At 52.5% G+C, this 20000-nt stretch overlaps 2 protein-coding genes across 2 annotated transcripts in view; one reads left to right on the forward strand and one right to left on the reverse strand.

Moving 5' to 3' along the window:
- Window positions 1-3327: 3327 nt before the first annotated feature.
- On the reverse strand, window positions 3328-13549 carry map1sa (microtubule-associated protein 1Sa). Its single transcript, XM_083940753.1, has 7 exons — window positions 13218-13549; window positions 11551-11652; window positions 10881-10963; window positions 8853-8993; window positions 4610-7928; window positions 4045-4280; window positions 3328-3957 (listed from the first exon to the last, which is right to left on the reverse strand). The coding sequence occupies exons 1-7, from the start codon at window positions 13468-13470 to the stop codon at window positions 3802-3804; spliced, it is 4290 nt and encodes a 1429-aa protein (XP_083796879.1). The 5' UTR covers window positions 13471-13549; the 3' UTR covers window positions 3328-3801.
- A 382-nt stretch (window positions 13550-13931) lies between these two features.
- The window catches only part of trmt13 (tRNA methyltransferase 13 homolog), a 15940-nt gene continuing 9871 nt past the window's right edge, over window positions 13932-20000 (forward strand). Inside the window, exons 1-2 of the mRNA XM_083911601.1 lie at window positions 13932-14056; window positions 19759-19805. Coding sequence (XP_083767727.1) covers window positions 13952-14056; window positions 19759-19805 — 152 coding nt within the window. The 5' untranslated portion in view covers window positions 13932-13951. The remainder of the gene's footprint in view (window positions 14057-19758; window positions 19806-20000) is intronic.

Genomic DNA, 20000 nt, shown 5'->3' on the forward strand with positions numbered 1-20000 from the left:
GTGGTGGTGCCTGCTGCAGTGCTCCTGTGTGTAGGTCTCTGCTGATGGTGGTGGTGCCTGCTGCAGTGGTCCTGTGTGCAGGTCTCTGCTGATGGTGGTGGTGCCTGCTGCCCTGGTCCTGTGTGCAGGTCTCTGCTGATGGTGGTGGTGCCTGCTGCAGTGGTCCTGTGTGTAGGTCTCTGCTGATGGTGGTGGTGCCTGCTGCAGTGGTCCTGTGTGCAGGTCTCTGCTGATGGTGGTGGTGCCTGCTGCAGTGCTCCTGTGTGTAGGTCTCTGCTGATGGTGCCTGCTGCAGTGGTCCTGTGTGCAGGTCTCTGCTGATGGTGGTGGTGCCTGCTGCTGTGGTCCTGTGTGCAGGTCTCTGCTGATGGTGGTGGTGCCTGCTGCAGTGGTCCTGTGTGCAGGTCTCTGCTGATGGTGGTGGTGCCTGCTGCAGTGGTCCTGTGTGCAGGTCTCTGCTGATGGTGGTGGTGCCTGCTGCAGTGGTCCTGTGTGCAGGTCTCTGCTGATGGTGGTGGTGCCTGCTGCAGTGGTCCTGTGTGCAGGTCTCTGCTGATGGTGGTGGTGCCTGCTGCAGTGGTCCTGTGTGCAGGTCTCTGCTGATGGTGGTGGTGCCTGCTGCTGTCTTCATGTTATTGATCGTCCAATCAGCTGCTGCAGACACAGTGCTGCTCTGTGATTGGCTGCTGCAGACACAGTGCTGCTCTGTGATTGGCTGCTGCAGACACAGCGCTGCTCTGTGATTGGCTGCTGCAGACACAGTGCTGCTCTGTGATTGGCTGCTGCAGACACAGTGCTGCTCTGTGATTGGCTGCTGCAGACACAGTGCTGCTCTGTGATTGGCTGCTGCAGACACAGTGCTGCTCTGTGATTGGCTGCTGCAGACACAGTGCTGCTCTGTGATTGGCTGCTGCAGACACAGCGCTGCTCGTCGTCATAGTAACCAATTAAATAAATTCAACACTTTCAAGAACTGAAACGGACCCTTCACAATAAAAGCACACTGCAGACAGACTGGTAAAGGGCTTCTTTTATTTTGAAAGAATCAGAAAATTAGTGTTTCAGTGTGTGTGTGTGTTTCAGTGTGTGTGTGTGTTTCAGTGTGTGTGTGTGTTTCAGTGTGTGTGTTTCAGTGTGTGTGTGTGTGTCTCAGTGTGTGTGTCTCAGTGTGTGTGTGTGTGTGTTTCAGTGTGTGTGTCTCAGTGTGTGTGTGTGTGTGTTTCAGTGTGTGTGTCTCAGTGTGTGTGTGTGTGTGTTTCAGTGTGTGTGTGTGTTTCAGTGTGTGTGTGTGTGTATTTCAGTCTGTGTGTTTCAGTGTCTGTGTGTGTGTGTGTCTCAGTGTGTGTGTGTGTGTGTGTGTGTGAGTGTGTGTAACTTCACGTCTTCGGTTGTAATTTATAGAAAAACACTTTGATTCTTTTTAAAATCTAAAAAGTTTGTTTCACTTTAAAACTTCATCATTTTAAACATTTTTAAATAAAGTTTAGAAAAAAGTGTTTTTAGTTTAACGTGATTTTATTTATTGACTGAACGCTGCAGATCAGAACCCGCCCTCCATCTTTAGATAGGATTATAATTATAATCATTCATGATGTTTCACTTTAAACATGATTATTTATATTTATAATTATTCATGTTTCTGATGTTTCCCGTTTGTAAAAGAGTCAAAGCGTTCGTACCAAAGTTCAGACTCAACCCTGAAATAAATAAATAAGTTACCGACTGAAATGTTTTGGATTCAAGGACGGAAACAACAACAAGGACTACACGTCCCAGAATGCACCGCTGCGAGTGGGGCGACCAATCACAGCGCTGCAGGCTCTGTCGTCAGGCAGGTTAGCTCCTGAGATCAATGCTCAGAGCGTGGGCAGGGGTCGGGGGTCGGAGCGTGGGCAGGGGTCGGGGGTCGGAGCGTGGGCCGGGGTCAGGGGTCGGGGCGTGGGCAGGGGTCAGGGGTCGGGGCGTGGGCAGGGGTCAGGGGTCGGAGCGTGGGCAGGGGTCAGGGGTCGGGGGTCGGAGCGTGGGCAGGGGTCAGGGGTCGGAGCGTGGGCAGGGGTCGGGGGTCGGAGCGTGGGCAGGGGTCAGGGGTCGGGGGTCGGAGCGTGGGCAGGGGTCAGGGGTCGGAGCGTGGGCAGGGGTCAGGGGTCGGAGCGTGGGCAGGGGTCGGGGGTCGGAGCGTGGGCAGGGGTCGGAGCGTGGGCAGGGGTCAGGGGTCGGAGCGAGGGCAGGGGTCGGAGCGTGGGCAGGGGTCAGGGGTCGGAGCGTGGGCAGGGGTCGGGGGTCGGAGCGTGGGCAGGGGTCGGGGGTCGGAGCGTGGGCAGGGGTCGGGGGTCGGAGCGTGGGCAGGGGTCGGGGGTCGGAGCGTGGGCAGGGGTCGGGGGTCGGAGCGTGGGCAGGGGTCAGGGGTCGGAGCGTGGGCAGGGGTCGGGAGTCGGAGCGTGGGCAGGGGTCGGGAGTCGGAGCGTGGGCAGGGGTCGGGGGTCAGAGCGTGGGCAGGGGTCAGGGGTCGGGGGTCAGAGCGTGGGCAGGGGTCGGAGCGTGGGCAGGGGTCAGGGGTCGGGGGTCAGAGCGTGGTCAGGGGTCGGGGGTCGGAGCGTGGGCAGGGGTCGGGGGTCGGAGCGTGGGCAGGGGTCAGGGGTCGGAGCGTGGGCAGGGGTCGGAGCGTGGGCAGGGGTCAGGGGTCGGAGCGTGGGCAGGGGTCGGGGGTCCGAGCGTGGGCAGGGGTCGGGGGTCCGAGCGTGGGCAGGGGTCGGGGGTCAGAGCGTGGGCAGGGGTCAGGGGTCGGAGCGTGGGCAGGGGTCGGGGGTCAGAGCGTGGGCAGGGGTCGGAGCGTGGGCAGGGGTCGGAGCGTGGGCAGGGGTCAGGGGTCGGAGCGTGGGCAGGGGTCGGAGCGTGGGCAGGGGTCAGGGGTTGGAGCGTGGGCAGGGGTCGGAGCGTGGGCAGGGGTCAGGGGTCGGGGGTCGGAGCGTGGGCAGGGGTCAGGGGTCGGAGCGTGGGCAGGGGTCGGAGCGTGGGCAGGGATCGGGGGTCGGAGCGTGGGCAGGGGTCGGGGGTCGGAGCGTGGGCAGGGGTCGGAGCGTGGGCAGGGGTCAGGGGTCGGGGGTCAGAGCGTGGGCAGGGGTCAGGGGTCAGAGCGTGGGCAGGGTTCAGAGCGTGGGCAGGGGTCGGGGGTCGGAGCGTGGGCAGGGGTCGGAGCGTGGGCAGGGGTCGGAGCGTGGGCAGGGGTCGGAGCGTGGGCAGGGGTCGGGGGTCGGAGCGTGGGCAGGGGTCGGAGCGTGGGCAGGGGTCGGAGCGTGGGCAGGGGTCGGGGGTCGGAGCGTGGGCAGGGGTCGGAGCGTGGGCAGGGGTCGGAGCGTGGGCAGGGGTCAGAGCGTTGTAATTAAAATAAGATAAATAATAAAACAAACGTCTCGTGATGATGAAAAACAGACGCGTTGTTTTGACACTGAGGGGATCAAAGATGGCGGCGACGCGTCGCTCCGACGTTTGAGCTTTTATAATTAAATCAGAAATATGATCTGATGTTTACGTCCTGATCCAGCAGAGCACCGGACAGGAAGTGACCCGCAGGAAATGACCCGCAGGAAGTGAGACACAAGAAACCGTTTCATATGTAAGAGACCAGAATCTGAACTTCCTGTCTCATGGACCTTCAAAATAAGAGCGATGCGGGAAATGAACGAACCACAGCGGGAGGAGCTTTTTATCAGGTTCAGCTGATTGGATGTAACCGTGGCAACAACAAAAGTCTACTCTCCGTCTCCGCCCGTGCAGAGGCCGGAGGTCGTGGTGGGCGGGGCCTCAGAACTCCACCTTGCAGGCGGGGAAGGTCTCGTCCTGCATGGCGACGGTGCTGTTGCTGCCCAGCACGGTGACGGACAGCTCCTTCTGCCGGTCGTGCGTCTCCTGGTACCACTCGTGCATCGCCAGCGAATCAAACGTCGGGATCAGAGTCACCTGAGGACAAGGCGGGAAAACAGACCAATCAGAGAGCAGATCTAAAGGAGGCGGGTGATCCGGCGGCGCTCTGGTTCTGTCACAGACCTGAACGTCGGGCCAGCCGCTCTTCCCCTCCAGCAGAGCGTCCAGGATGCTCCTCATCGCCGCCTCCTTCACAGGGTCCTCGCCGCTGATGATGTAATAGGACGAGCGCAGGCGTCTGAACAGGTCCAGGTCCACGGTGGAGGAGGCGCGGCCGGACGGCAGGTAGGCCAGGTCCACGTAGACCGCAGGACCCTCAGAACCTGCAGAACCTGCAGAACCTGCAGAACCTTTGGAGGCTGCAGGACGAGAGATCACAACATCAACATCACCTCAATGGTTCCTGTCACGACAGCCGCGGCGCCTGTTGGCGTTCAGCCGCCGTGTTCAACGTGTATACAACGAGAAATATACTCTTTTCTCCAGAGCCGCGTGTGTGTGTGTGTGTGTGTGTGTGTGGAGGGTGTGTGTGTGTGTGTGTCTCTGTGTGTGCGTGCGTGTGTGTGTGTGTGTGTGTGTGTGTGTCTGTGTGTGTGTGTGTGTGTGTGTGTGTGTGTGTGTGTGTGTGCGTGTGTGTGTCTCTGTGTGTGTGTGTGTGTGTGTGTGTGTGTCTGCTCGGAGGACCCACCTGAGGAGGAGAGTCTCGCACTTCCGACTCTGGAGCCTCCGAGGGAGTTTCGTGACGACGGCTTCACGTCGAGGCTGGAGGTCAGCTTCAGCGACCCCGAGGAGCTGCCGGCCCTGGACTTCCCGTTGTGGGTTCCCACGGACGCCGCCTTCTGAGCCGTACCTGTGGGTTTCTTGGTCCTGGCGGCTGAAGTCTTCAGGCTCTTGCTCGCCTCCGTGTCGGCCATGCAGGTTTCAGGATGGGACGGCAGCGGGGGCAAGTCCTTGAGCGGGGCGGGCGGCGGGTCGTGCCCTCCGCTGCAGTGTGGAGCCGGAGGATCTCGTGGATGACTGGGTTGGAAAATGTGACTCGAATCATCATCGGAGTCCAAATCCCCCGTGATGGACGGACAGTCGTCTGTGCAGGGCGGGACGTCAGAGTCCGTGGCCATCGTCAGGGACTCGCTCATCGATGTGGGCGGGGTTTCCTGGCTGTAGGCTGAGGGGCGCTCGCTGCTGCTTTGATTGCGTGAGTGGTTGTTGTTGTCGGAGAGGTCCGGCGAGGTGCCGGTGGCGAGGCCGGGGCCGACCTGCTGCTGATGGTTCTCCGGAGTCTTTGGGTGCTGGAACTCACAAGGCGACACCAGGCAGAGGTCGACGTCGTGAGGGACGTCCGAGATGAGCTCCGACAGCCCGTGGATATGTTCCTCTGACCCGGTTCCACAGCGCCCGTTGTGATTGGCTCTGAGCGGTAAGGAGTCCACCTCACTGGTGTGCCCGTTGGAGTGGACTCTGGGTGACCCCACAGAGGGGGGCAGCGTTTGCTCCAAAGAAGCCGACAGGGATTCATCCACTTCTGTGGAGTGAGGAGAGCCGACCTCCGCCGGCGTGGAGGTCACGGTGGCTGTGGTGGACGAGTCCGGCACGATGTCTTTGAAGGGTTTATCCTGAGAGGACGTGGAGTCGTCCAGACCTCCCCTCTGGTTGTAATCCTCAAAACCCAGACTGGATCCTCTCGTGTCCGCGCCTAAACCCAGACTGGATCCTCTCGTGTCCTCGCCTAAACCCAGACTGGATCCTCTCGTGTCCGCGCCTAAACCCAGACTGGATCCTCTCGTGTCCTCGCCTAAACCCAGACTGGATCCTCTCGTGTCCTCGCCTAAACCCAGACTGGATCCTCTCGTGTCCGCGCCTAAACCCAGACTGGATCCTCTCGTGTCCGCGCCTAAACCCAGACTGGATCCTCTCGTGTCCGCGCCTAAACCCAGACTGGATCCTCTCGTGTCCTCGCCTAAACCCAGACTGGATCCTCTCGTGTCCGCGCCTAAACCCAGAAAGTCTTCAGGGGACCGGCCGAAAGCGGCATTTCCTGCAGAGTTGATGGCAGAATTCGCAGGAGAGACCTTGTCCGTGTCCGTACAGCGAAACTTCTCTGGACTCTCTACCGCAGCGGTCCGGTTCCCGTTGGTCTGGTTCTGATTTGTCTGGTTCTGATTGGTCTGGTTCTGATTGGTCTGGTTCCCGTTGGTCTGGTTCTGATTGGTCTGGTTCTGATTGGTCTGGTTCTGATTGGTCTGGTTCCCGTTGGTCTGGTTCTGATTGGTCTGGTTCCCGTTGGTCCTGGCTCCATCAGAGTCCACGGTCGCGGCGTCCTTCGAGTTCCCGTGGTCGTTTTCTAACCGAAGTCCTTCAGATTCAGCCGTCGTGTCCTCGGGTGTGGAGCGATCTGCCTCCTTCTGGTTTTCCTGCTCTTTAGAACCTGGTTTTCCTTTTGGTCCCTTGTTCAAAGTGTCTTTCTTTGGCAGCGTCCCGTCCGTCTTCAGAGTCCCACTCTTGCCCAGAGCTTTCTTTCCTTCGGTGCTTGAGGCACTTGTTGCTTTCTTTGCTTCTTTAACGGCTGGTCTTTGTTTCTTGTCCTCGGGTGGTGCATCCCTTCTGCCGTCCTTCTTTGGCTTCGTACTCGGAGTTTCCTTCTTTAGCGTTTCCTTCTTCTTCTCTCCGCTCTCGTCTTTCTTTTTCACGTCCCTTTTCTCTTCTTTTGACGCGTCTTTCTTTGGGACCAGCTTGTCCGCAGGTTTCGGGGGCTTGGATTTGGCGTCAGCGTCCTTTAGTTTGGGCTTTTCGTCCCCGTCCCTCTTGTCTTTAGGCGCAGCGTCACTTGCTGCCTTTGGCTTCGATTTCACCTCCTGTTTTTTGACGTCCGCTCGTCCGAGCTTGTCTCTCTGCAAGGCACTGCTGGGTCTGAGGTCCCTGGACTGGGACTTAAGGCTTTCCCGGCTCTCTGCTCGTTTGGGTTGTTTGGAAGTTTCTATGTCCTTCAAACACACGACCGGGTGTTTGAGGAAGTCCAGGTGTTTGAGTTTCTCAAGGCCGTCCAGAATCTTGTCCTGCGGCGTGCACCCCGGGAACAGGACCCGGATGATCTTCTCCTGAGGACTGGACGGATGCCAGACCAGCAAAGCACAAATGGAAACAAGGCACGGCAGCGGGAGATCTGAGCCCTTTACGTTCGATCGCTCGTTCGGCCAAATCTGCATTAAAGATTCAAGGTGTTTGCTGCCGCAGACTGGATTCAGGGGGTACAGCTCCAGGCGGCCCACCCCCATCTTCTGAAACAAGATGACCGGTTCAATACTGGGTCCGTTCGACCGGCTGAGAGGTTCAGGTTTGATAGAAAGACTTTGTAAATGCTGCAGAGTGAGCGCAACCTGGTCACAACTGCGCAGCTCGCTGGGATCTCCGTGTAGGGACTTCAATCTTTCGGGGACGTTGAGGAAGACCACCCCGAGCTCAGGGGAGATGAGGTTCTTCATCCAGTCCTCTTCGGTCTGAGCTCCTGCGGCGGACTCTTCCTCCCGCTGCTCGGCCACTTTCCTCAGCAGCAGACTGTTGAGCCCGGGGAGGTTGTCCACGCCGATGTGAGTCAGGAGCACTGAGTCGATCCTGTCCAGGTGTCGCACCAGTTTCCAGAAGCAGGAGCGTGGATCCGATCCGCCGTTCACCAGGACGTTGAAGCCGTTGACAGCGAAGAAGGCGGAGTCCCCCCTCCCGCCGGGGAAGATGTAGCAGCAGGGCCGAGACAGCTTCAGGAAGCCCACGGTGTTCGGGGGCTCCAGGAGGTCGAAGGGGGACTCGGGCTCCAGCGCCTCGGAGAGGTACTCGGTGAACTCCTGCAGACCCTCCATCTCCGGGAGGACCAGGGGAGGGTTGACCCGGATGTCTATGTGGTCCTGCACGTTGTGTTTCTCCAACACAGACTGTTTCCAAAGACCAAGGTTGGGACAGCTGAGCGTCAGGGAGGCCCTCGCCGCCGGGTCTGCAGAGCTCAGCACCTGAGCCACCTGTCAGAGAAGAGAGAGGGGCGACGGGTGAGAGTCAGGACTGAGGCGCTTCACACAGAGATCCGGTCTTCAGAGGAACTGAACAGCGTCCCCTGAAGACCGGACACACAGCTACTGATTTAAGACAGAGACACGTGTAAATTATCACCATTTAGACTTTGAAACACCCGATTATGTTCAAACGAAAAACTTCTGTACGAAAACTACCAGGAGAGATGCTAACAGCGGGACGTGGCTAACAGGGGGACGTGGCTAACAGCCGGACGTGGCTAACAGCGGGATGTGGCCAACAGGGGGACGTGGCTAACAGCCGGACGTGGCTAACAGGGGGACGTGGCTAACAGGGGGACGTGGCTAACAGGGGGACGTGTCTAACAGCGGGACGTGGCTAACAGCGGGACGTGGCTAACAGGGGGACGTGGCTAACAGGGGGACGTGGCTAACAGCGGGACGTGGCTAACAGCCGTACGTGGCCAACAGGGGGACGTGGCTAACAGGGGGACGTGGCTAACAGCGGGACGTGGCTAACAGGGGGACGTGGCTAACAGCGGGACGTGGCCAACAGCCGGACGTGGCCAACAGCGGGACGTGGCTAACAGCGGGACGTGGCCAACAGCGGGACGTGGCCAACAGCGGGACGTGGCCAACAGGGGGACGTGGCTAACAGCCGGACGTGGCCAACAGGGGGACGTGGCTAACAGCCGGACGTGGCTAACAGGGGGACGTGGCTAACAGCCGGACGTGGCTAACAGGGGGACGTGGCTAACAGCGGTTAGCTCGGGCAGTACGGTGAACGTTAATGTTGATGGATGTGGGTGTTGGGATGATTTTACACTTTAACCTCAAATGTATTTAAGGACACGGACACTCAGATGGAGCCTGAACGCATCGTTAAAGGGTCAAACAGGCGCCTCGTGTTCCGACCTCGTCATCAGCGAACACGTGGATGAAGTCGTTGAGGGAGAAGACGCCTCTCTGTAACACGACGTCTCCGGACTCTTCCACGCACTGACCGGCCAGGACCACAAGTTTGTGTCGGGACGGGTCGCACAGCAGCCTCCGGACCTGGACGCACACACACAGGAAACACGCTTTAGAGGGACGCACACACACAGGAAACACGCTTTAGAGGGACGCACACACAGGAAACACGCTTTAGAGGGACGCACACACACAGGAAACACGCTTTAGAGGGACGCACACACAGGAAACACGCTTTAGAGCGACGCACACACACAGGAAACACGCTTTAGAGCGACACACACACACAGGAAACACTCTTTAGAGGGACGCACACACAGGAAACACGCTTTAGAGGGACGCACACACACAGGAAACACGCTTCAGAGGGACGCACACACACAGGAAACACGCTTTAGAGGGACGCACACACAGGAAACACGCTTTAGAGGGACGCACACACACAGGAAACACGCTTTAGAGGGACGCACACACACAGGAAACACGCTTTAGAGGGACGCACGCACACAGGAAACACGCTTTAGAGGGACGCACGCACACAGGAAACACGCTTTAGAGGGACGCACACACACAGGAAACACGCTTTAGAGGGACGCACACACAGGAAACACGCTTTAGAGGGACGCACACACACACAGGAAACACGCTTTAGAGGGACGCACACACACAGGAAACACGCTTTAGAGGGACGCACACACACAGGAAACACGCTTTAGAGGGACGCACACACACAGGAAACACGCTTTAGAGGGACGCACACACAGGAAACACGCTTAAGAGGGACGCACACACACAGGAAACACGCTTAAGAGGGACGCACACACACAGGAAACACGCTTAAGAGGGACGCACACACACAGGAAACACGCTTTAGAGGGACGCACACACAGGAAACACGCTTTAGAGCGACGCACACACACAGGAAACACGCTTTAGAGGGACGCACACACACAGGAAACACGCTTTAGAGGGACGCACACACAGGAAACACGCTTTAGAGCGACGCACACACACAGGAAACACGCTTTAGAGGGACGCACACACAGGAAACACGCTTTAGAGGGACGCACGCACACAGGAAACACGCTTTAGAGCGACGCACACACACAGGAAACACGCTTTAGAGGGACGCACACACAGGAAACACGCTTTAGAGGGACGCACACACAGGAAACACGCTTTAGAAGGACGCACACACACAGGAAACACGCTTTAGAGGGACGCACACACACAGGAAACACGCTTTAGAGGGACGCACGCACACAGGAAACACGCTTTAGAGCGACGCACACACACAGGAAACACGCTTTAGAGGGACGCACACACACAGGAAACACGCTTTAGAGGGACGCACACACAGGAAACACGCTTTAGAGGGACGCACACACAGGAAACACGCTTTAGAGGGACGCACACACACAGGAAACACGCTTTAGAGGGACGCACACACAGGAAACACGCTTTAGAGGGACGCACACACAGGAAACACGCTTTAGAGGGACGCACACACACAGGAAACACGCTTTAGAGGGACGCACACACACAGGAAACACGCTTTAGAGGGACGCACGCACACAGGAAACACGCTTTAGAGGGACGCACACACAGGAAACACGCTTTAGAGGGACGCACACACACAGGAAACACGCTTTAGAGGGACGCACACACAGGAAACACGCTTTAGAGGGACGCACACACACAGGAAACACGCTTTAGAGGGACGCACACACACAGGAAACACGCTTTAGAGCGACGCACGCACACAGGAAACACGCTTTAGAGGGACGCACACACACAGGAAACACGCTTTAGAGGGACGCACACACACAGGAAACACGCTTTAGAGGGACGCACACACACAGGAAACACGCTTTAGAGGGACGCACACACACAGGAAACACGCTTTAGAGGGACGCACACACACACAGGAAACACGCTTTAGAGGGACGCACACACACAGGAAACACTCACCTCTGAACAGACGAAGTCCGGAGCCGGATTCACGAGCACCTGCGTGTCCAGGACGTCTCCGCGGTGCTGCAGCGTCCTCTGACCTGAGGACACACGGCAGGAAGTGAGCGGACAACAACAACATGAGACTGTGGACACATCAGACACGCTGCTGACACAAACAAACAAAGAGACTTCCTGTTGTCTCACCTGGGACAGGAAGTGAGTAAACAAACAAACAGAGAGACTTCCTGTTGTCTCACCTGGGAAGTCCTGGGACAGGAAGTGAGTAAACAAACAAACAGAGACTTCCTGTTGTCTCACCTGGGACAGGAAGTGAGTAAACAAACAAACAGAGACTTCCTGTTGTCTCACCTGTGACAGGAAGTGAGTAAACAAACAAACAGAGACTTCCTGTTGTCTCACCTGGGACAGGAAGTGAGTAAACAAACAGAGAGACTTCCTGTTGTCTCACCTGGGACAGGAAGTGAGTAAACAAACAAACAGAGAGACTTCCTGTTGTCTCACCTGGGACGTCCTGGGACAGGAAGTGAGTAAACAAACAAACAGAGACTTCCTGTTGTCTCACCTGGGACAGGAAGTGAGTAAACAAACAAACAAAGAGACTTCCTGTTGTCTCACCTGGGACAGGAAGTGAGTAAACAAACAGAGAGACTTCCTGTTGTCTCACCTGGGACGTCCTGGGACAGGAAGGCCGAGTGTCGGGACACGAACAGCTTCAGCTGCTGGTCCAGGACGCAGACGTCCAGATCAACGGGCCAACAGCGCACGCCTGAAGGACACACGATGACATCATCAGTGATCAGCATCAGTGCGTCCCATGATGCATCAGTGCGTCCCATGATGCATCACAGGAGACACGGCTATGTTCTGTCTGTGAACGCATCATTATTAATAAACCAGTCCGTCTCACTGATGAACACAGCATTATTATTATTGTTGTTGTTGTTGTTGTTGTTGTTGTTATTGTTGTTGTTGTTGCTGTGGGATGTTTGTGAGGAGCAGCTGATGGTTTCAGAGACGTCCTCATGTGTCCGTCTCTGTTTCCTCCTCAGAAAACAGGAAGCTGCAGACGTTTGGCAACAACACTTCCTCTGTGTGTGTGTGTGTGTGTGTGTGTGTGTGTGTGTGTGTGTGTGTGTGTGTGTGTGTGTGTGTCAGCAAAACATCGGACAACACAACAACAACTGTCGAGCTAAACAACATCTGAACATCACATGCACAGACAGGAAGTGAGCAGGGAACAGTGAGCGCCTGCGGACACAGTCTGAACTCATGATCAACACTAAACTGTTTGTTGTTTGTTTGTGACACACACACACACACACACACACACACACACACACACACACACACACACACACACACACACACACACACACACACACACACACACACACACACACACAGGGACACACACACACACACACACACACACACACACACACACACACACACACACACACACACACAGCTCAGTTTAGTTAGCTCAGTTTAGTTAGCTCTGTTTAGCTAGCTCTGTTTAGCTAGCTCAGTTTAGTTAGCTCAGTTTAGTTAGCTCTGTTTAGCTAGTTCTGTTTAGCTAGCTCTGTTTAGTTAGCTCAGTTTAGTTAGCTCAGTTTAGTTAGCTCTGTTTAGTTAGCTCAGTTTAGTTAGCTCTGTTTAGCTAGTTCTGTTTAGCTAGCTCAGTTTAGTTAGCTCAGTTTAGCTAGCTCTGTTTGGTTGGCTCTGTTTAGTTAGCCCTGTTTGGTTAGCTCTGTTTAGTTCGCTCTGTTTAGTTAGCTCTGCTTGGTTAGCTCTGTTTAGTTAGCTCTGTTTGGTTAGCTCTGTTTAGTTAGCTCTGCTTGGTTAGCTCTGTTTAGTTAGCTCTGTTTGGTTAGCTCTGTTTGGTTAGCTCTGTTTAGTTAGCTCTGTTTGGTTAGCTCTGTTTAGTTAGCTCTGTTTGGTTAGCTCAGTTTGGTTAGCTCAGTTTAGCTAGCTCTGTTTGGTTAGCTCTGTTTGGTTAGCTCAGTTTGGTTAGCTCTGTTTGGTTAGCTAGCTCTGTTTGGTTAGCTCTGTTTGGTTAGCTCTGTTTGGTTAGCTCTGTTTAGCTAGCTCTGTTTGGTTAGCTCAGTTTGGCTAGCTCTGTTTGGTTAGCTCTGTTTGGTTAGCTCAGTTTGGCTAGCTCTGTTTGGTTAGCTCTGTATAAAGTGTTGTTTTAAAGTTAAAAACGCGCCGTTTTCGGGTGTAAACCGTTCATTTCGTGATGTGATGAAACAGAGAAGTTGGAAAGTCAGAACAGAACTCGGCCTTCAGCTCTTTTATTGTGAAGGGCCGCGCTGTCTTCCGGTCCCTCACCTGACTCGATCTGCCGCAGCAGCTGCTCCAGCAGCCCGGGGGACCGCAGCGCCCCGGGGGGCCGCAGCGCCCCGACCACCACCAGCACCGAGCAACCCGCCGCCGAGGACGCCGAGGACCCGGAGGAGCCGGAGCCGGAGCCGGGACCGGAGCCGGGACCGGAGCCGGGACCGGAGCCGGGACCGGAGCCGGGACCGGAGCCGGGACCGGAGCCCCGCTGCTCCGCCGCCGCCTCTGCTGCTGCCGCCATCATGGTTTGGACAGTCCACTAATGACGTCACCCGAGCACAGCTCCCGCCCCGCTGATACAAGAGGCGGGAAAATGCTTTAAGTGGCACTCGCGTCAGCCAATCAGGGAGGAGAACTGAGGAGCGGTGGCCAATGAGAGGAAAGGGGTGCGTTCAGGTGCTGCTGAGCAGAAAAAGAAAAATCAGTGGTTATCAGTTTATTCAGTTTTAGTCTTAGAAAACAATGTTTCAGATAACTGACTGCATGGTTTTGATTCTCTCCTTTGTATCGTCATAATAAAGCACAACACGTCGTTATGTCGCTTTATTTAAACTCGTGAACCTCATATAAAACAAGGGTGGATGCCATTTATCCGATCAAACCTTTAAACGTGTTAAAACCGATGATGATAAACACGTTATAGTGTCAAAAACGCCTCAGTGTATTTCCCACAGTCAGCCGAGCCCCTGAACGCAGCGGGAGCGTCGCTGCGTCACGGATCCAACATGGCGGCGCCCGGCAGCTGCGGCTTCTTCGTGCCGAAAAAAAACCGCTTCTGTAAAATGGTCTGCGCGAGCGGGAAAAAGTACTGCGGGGAGCACGCGACCATGGTGAGTTCAGGGACAACAACAACAACAACAACAACAACAACAACAACAACATGAAGAGTAAAGTCTGCTGTTTCAACTGGTTTCATCTCCTCCAGCAGGTGGCGCTGTCCTACACTTCAACATCACCCCCCCCCCTTTAAAGTGTCCTCTAGGAGTCTAAACGTGTGCTAAAGTGTCCTCTAGGAGCATAAACGTGTGTTAAAGTGTCCTAGGAGCATAAACGTGTGTTAAAGTGTCCTCTAGGAGCATAAACGTGTGTTAAAGTGTCCTCTAGGAGCATAAACGTGTGTTAAAGTGTCCTCTAGGAGCATGAACGTGTGTTAAAGTGTCCTCTAGGAGACTAAACGTGTGCTAAAGTGTCCTCTAGGAGCATAAACGTGTGTTAAAGTGTCCTAGGAGCATAAACGTGTGTTAAAGTGTCCTCTAGGAGCATAAACGTGTGTTAAAGTGTCCTCTAGGAGCATAAACGTGTGTTAAAGTGTCCTCTAGGAGCATAAACGTGTGCTAAAGTGTCCTCTAGGAGCATAAACGTGTGTTAAAGTGTCCTCTAGGAGCATAAACGTGTGTTAAAGTGTCCTCTAGGAGACTAAACGTGTGTTAAAGTGTCCTCTAGGAGCATAAATGTGTGTTAAAGTGTCCTCTAGGAGCATAAACGTGTGTTAAAGTGTCCTCTAGGAGCATAAACGTGTGCTAAAGTGTCCTCTAGGAGCATAAACGTGTGCTAAAGTGTCCTCTAGGAGCATAAACGTGTGTTAAAGTGTCCTCTAGGAGCATAAACGTGTGTTAAAGTGTCCTCTAGGAGCATAAACGTGTGTTAAAGTGTCCTCTAGGAGCATAAACGTGTGCTAAAGTGTCCTCTAGGAGCATAAACGTGTGCTAAAGTGTCCTCTAGGAGCATAAACGTGTGCTAAAGTGTCCTCTAGGAGCATAAACGTGTGTTAAAGTGTCCTCTAGGAGCATAAACGTGTGCTAAAGTGTCCTCTAGGAGCATAAACGTGTGTTAAAGTGTCCTCTAGGAGCATAAACATGTGCTAAAGTGTCCTCTAGGAGCATAAACGTGTGTTAAAGTGTCCTCTAGGAGCATAAACGTGTGCTAAAGTGTCCTCTAGGAGCATAAACGTGTGTTAAAGTGTCCTAGGAGCATAAACGTGTGTTAAAGTGTCCTCTAGGAGCATAAACGTGTGTTAAAGTGTCCTCTAGGAGCATAAACGTGTGTTAAAGTGTCCTCTAGGAGCATGAACGTGTGTTAAAGTGTCCTCTAGGAGACTAAACGTGTGCTAAAGTGTCCTCTAGGAGCATAAACGTGTGTTAAAGTGTCCTAGGAGCATAAACGTGTGTTAAAGTGTCCTCTAGGAGCATAAACGTGTGTTAAAGTGTCCTCTAGGAGCATAAACGTGTGTTAAAGTGTCCTCTAGGAGCATAAACGTGTGCTAAAGTGTCCTCTAGGAGCATAAACGTGTGTTAAAGTGTCCTCTAGGAGCATAAACGTGTGTTAAAGTGTCCTCTAGGAGACTAAACGTGTGTTAAAGTGTCCTCTAGGAGCATAAATGTGTGTTAAAGTGTCCTCTAGGAGCATAAACGTGTGTTAAAGTGTCCTCTAGGAGCATAAACGTGTGCTAAAGTGTCCTCTAGGAGCATAAACGTGTGCTAAAGTGTCCTCTAGGAGCATAAACGTGTGTTAAAGTGTCCTCTAGGAGCATAAACGTGTGTTAAAGTGTCCTCTAGGAGCATAAACGTGTGTTAAAGTGTCCTCTAGGAGCATAAACGTGTGCTAAAGTGTCCTCTAGGAGCATAAACGTGTGTTAAAGTGTCCTCTAGGAGCATTAACGTGTGTTAAAGTGTCCTCTAGGAGCATAAACGTGTGTTAAAGTGTCCTCTAGGAGCATAAACGTGTGCTAAAGTGTCCTCTAGGAGCATAAACGTGTGTTAAAGTGTCCTCTAGGAGCATAAACGTGTGCTAAAGTGTCCTCTAGGAGCATAAACGTGTGTTAAAGTGTCCTCTAGGAGCATAAACGTGTGTTAAAGTGTCCTCTAGGAGCATAAACGTGTGTTAAAGTGTCCTCTAGGAGCATAAACGTGTGCTAAAGTGTCCTCTAGGAGCATAAACGTGTGTTAAAGTGTCCTCTAGGAGCATAAACGTGTGTTAAAGTGTCCTCTAGGAGCATAAACGTGTGTTAAAGTGTCCTCTAGGAGCATAAACGTGTGTTAAAGTGTCCTCTAGGAGCCTAAACGTGTGTTAAAGTGAACTCTAGGAGCATAAACGTGTGTTAAAGTGTCCTCTAGGAGCATAAACGTGTGTTAAAGTGTCCTCTAGGAGCATAAACGTGTGTTAAAGGTGAACTCTAGGAGCATAAACGTGTGTTAAAGTGTCCTCTAGGAGCATAAACGTGTGCTAAAGTGTCCTCTAGGAGCATAAACGTGTGTTAAAGTGTCCTCTAGGAGCATAAACGTGTGTTAAAGTGTCCTCTAGGAGCATAAACGTGTGTTAAAGTGTCCTAGGAGCATAAACGTGTGTTAAAGTGTCCTCTAGGAGCATAAACGTGTGTTAAAGTGTCCTCTAGGAGCATAAACGTGTGCTAAAGTGTCCTCTAGGAGCATAAACGTGTGTTAAAGTGTCCTCTAGGAGCATAAACGTGTGTTAAAGTGTCCTCTAGGAGCATAAACGTGTGTTAAAGTGTCCTCTAGGAGCATAAACGTGTGTTAAAGTGTCCTCTAGGAGCATAAACGTGTGCTAAAGTGTCCTCTAGGAGCATAAACGTGTGTTAAAGTGTCCTCTAGGAGCATAAACGTGTGCTAAAGTGTCCTCTAGGAGCATAAACGTGTGTTAAAGTGTCCTCTAGGAGCATAAACGTGTGTTAAAGTGTCCTCTAGGAGCATAAACGTGTGTTAAAGTGTCCTCTAGGAGCATAAACGTGTGCTAAAGTGTCCTCTAGGAGCATAAACGTGTGTTAAAGTGTCCTCTAGGAGCATAAACGTGTGTTAAAGTGTCCTCTAGGAGCATAAACGTGTGTTAAAGTGTCCTCTAGGAGCATAAACGTGTGTTAAAGTGTCCTCTAGGAGCCTAAACGTGTGTTAAAGTGAACTCTAGGAGCATAAACGTGTGTTAAAGTGTCCTCTAGGAGCATAAACGTGTGTTAAAGTGTCCTCTAGGAGCATAAACGTGTGTTAAAGGTGAACTCTAGGAGCATAAACGTGTGTTAAAGTGTCCTCTAGGAGCATAAACGTGTGCTAAAGTGTCCTCTAGGAGCATAAACGTGTGTTAAAGTGTCCTCTAGGAGCATAAACGTGTGTTAAAGTGTCCTCTAGGAGCATAAACGTGTGTTAAAGTGTCCTAGGAGCATAAACGTGTGTTAAAGTGTCCTCTAGGAGCATAAACGTGTGTTAAAGTGTCCTCTAGGAGCATAAACGTGTGCTAAAGTGTCCTCTAGGAGCATAAACGTGTGTTAAAGTGTCCTCTAGGAGCATAAACGTGTGCTAAAGTGTCCTCTAGGAGCATAAACGTGTGTTAAAGTGTCCTCTAGGAGCATAAACGTGTGTTAAAGTGTCCTCTAGGAGCATAAACGTGTGTTAAAGTGTCCTCTAGGAGCATAAACGTGTGTTAAAGTGTCCTCTAGGAGCATAAACGTGTGCTAAAGTGTCCTCTAGGAGCATAAACGTGTGTTAAAGTGTCCTCTAGGAGCATAAACGTGTGTTAAAGTGTCCTCTAGGAGCATAAACGTGTGTTAAAGTGTCCTCTAGGAGCATAAACGTGTGCTAAAGTGTCCTCTAGGAGCATAAACATGTGCTAAAGTGTCCTCTAGGAGCATAAACGTGTGCTAAAGTGTCCTCTAGGAGCATAAACGTGTGCTAAAGTGTCCTCTAGGAGCATAAACGTGTTAAAGTGTTCTCTAGGAGCATAAACGTGTGTTAAAGTGTCCTCTAGGAGCATAAACGTGTGTTAAAGTGTCCTCTAGGAGCATAAACGTGTGCTAAAGTGTCCTCTAGGAGCATAAACGTGTGTTAAAGTGTCCTCTAGGAGCATAAACGTGTGTTAAAGTGTCCTCTAGGAGCATAAACGTGTGTTAAAGTGTCCTCTAGGAGCATAAACGTGTGCTAAAGTGTCCTCTAGGAGCATAAACGTGTGTTAAAGTGTCCTCTAGGAGCATAAACGTGTGTTAAAGTGTCCTCTAGGAGCATAAACGTGTGTTAAAGTGTCCTCTAGGAGCATAAACGTGTGTTAAAGTGTCCTCTAGGAGCATAAACGTGCGTTAAAGTGAACTCTAGGAGCATAAACGTGTGTTAAAGTGAACTCTAGGAGCATAAACGTGTGTTAAAGTGTCCTCTAGGAGCATAAACGTGTGTTAAAGTGTCCTCTAGGAGCATAAACGTGTGTTAAAGGTGAACTCTAGGAGCATAAACGTGTGTTAAAGTGTCCTCTAGGAGCATAAACGTGTGCTAAAGTGTCCTCTAGGAGCATAAACGTGTGTTAAAGTGTCCTCTAGGAGCATAAACGTGTGTTAAAGTGTCCTCTAGGAGCATAAACGTGTGTTAAAGTGTCCTAGGAGCATAAACGTGTGTTAAAGTGTCCTCTAGGAGCATAAACGTGTGTTAAAGTGTCCTCTAGGAGCATAAACGTGTGCTAAAGTGTCCTCTAGGAGCATAAACGTGTGTTAAAGTGTCCTCTAGGAGCATAAACGTGTGCTAAAGTGTCCTCTAGGAGCATAAACGTGTGCTAAAGTGTCCTCTAGGAGCATAAACGTGTGTTAAAGTGTCCTCTAGGAGCATAAACGTGTGTTAAAGTGTCCTCTAGGAGCATAAACGTGTGTTAAAGTGTCCTCTAGGAGCATAAACGTGTGCTAAAGTGTCCTCTAGGAGCATAAACGTGTGTTAAAGTGTCCTCTAGGAGCATAAACGTGTGTTAAAGTGTCCTCTAGGAGCATAAACGTGTGTTAAAGTGTCCTCTAGGAGCATAAACGTGTGTTAAAGTGTCCTCTAGGAGCCTAAACGTGTGCTAAAGTGTCCTCTAGGAGCATAAACGTGTGCTAAAGTGTCCTCTAGGAGCATAAACATGTGCTAAAGTGTCCTCTAGGAGCATAAACGTGTGCTAAAGTGTCCTCTAGGAGCATAAACGTGTGCTAAAGTGTCCTCTAGGAGCATAAACGTGTTAAAGTGTTCTCTAGGAGCATAAACCTGTGTTAAAGTGTCCTCTAGGAGCATAAACGTGTGTTAAAGTGTCCTCTAGGAGCATAAACGTGTGCTAAAGTGTCCTCTAGGAGCATAAACGTGTGCTAAAGTGTCCTCTAGGAGCATAAACGTGTGTTAAAGTGTCCTCTAGGAGCATAAACGTGTGTTAAAGTGTCCTCTAGGAGCATAAACGTGTGTTAAAGTGTCCTCTAGGAGCATAAACGTGTGTGTGTGTAAATCTAGGAGAGATGCTAACAGCAGCACGTGGCTAACAGTGGTTAGCTCGGGGCAGCACGGTGAAGGCATTTAAAGGTCTTTTTTAACCACTAATGCTGCTGAAAATAACAGCAAACCTCTGCAGCAGCATGAGAAGAGTCCCTACACACACACACACACACACACACACACACACACACACACACACACACACACACACACACACACACACACACACACACACACACACACACACACACACACACACCAAAGCAGCAATGGGCTCAGAGAAGCGTCTGTTAACTTCCTGTTTCCTGTTTCAGGAGGAAGGAAGCAGCAGGAGGATCGTGTGTCCTTTGGACCCCAAACAGTGAGACAGTCGACCAATCACACACACACCTGTCCTCACACACACACACACACACACACACACACACACACACACACCTGTCCTCACACACACACACACACCTGTCCTCACACACACACCTGTCCTCACACACACACACACACACACCTGTCCTCACACACACACACCTGTCCTCACACACACACACACACCTGT

Source organism: Echiichthys vipera (genome assembly GCF_963691815.1).
Source record: "Echiichthys vipera genome assembly, chromosome: 3".
In the NCBI taxonomy this organism is placed as follows: Eukaryota; Metazoa; Chordata; class Actinopteri; order Perciformes; family Trachinidae; genus Echiichthys; species Echiichthys vipera.

What these genes read in the sequence shown, in the direction of transcription:
- map1sa (XM_083940753.1), bottom strand. Translation starts at nt 13,470, where the DNA reads ATGATGGCGGCAGCAGCAGAGGCGGCGGCGGAGCAGCGGGGCTCCGGT. An exon ending in CGGACTTCGTCTGTTCAGAG is followed by an intron (nt 8,994 to 10,880) that starts GTGAGTGTTTCC and finishes GTGTGCGTCCAG; the next exon opens with GTCCGGAGGCTGCTGTGCGA. An exon ending in TGCGAGACTCTCCTCCTCAG is followed by an intron (nt 4,281 to 4,609) that starts GTGGGTCCTCCG and finishes CTCGTCCTGCAG; the next exon opens with CCTCCAAAGGTTCTGCAGGT.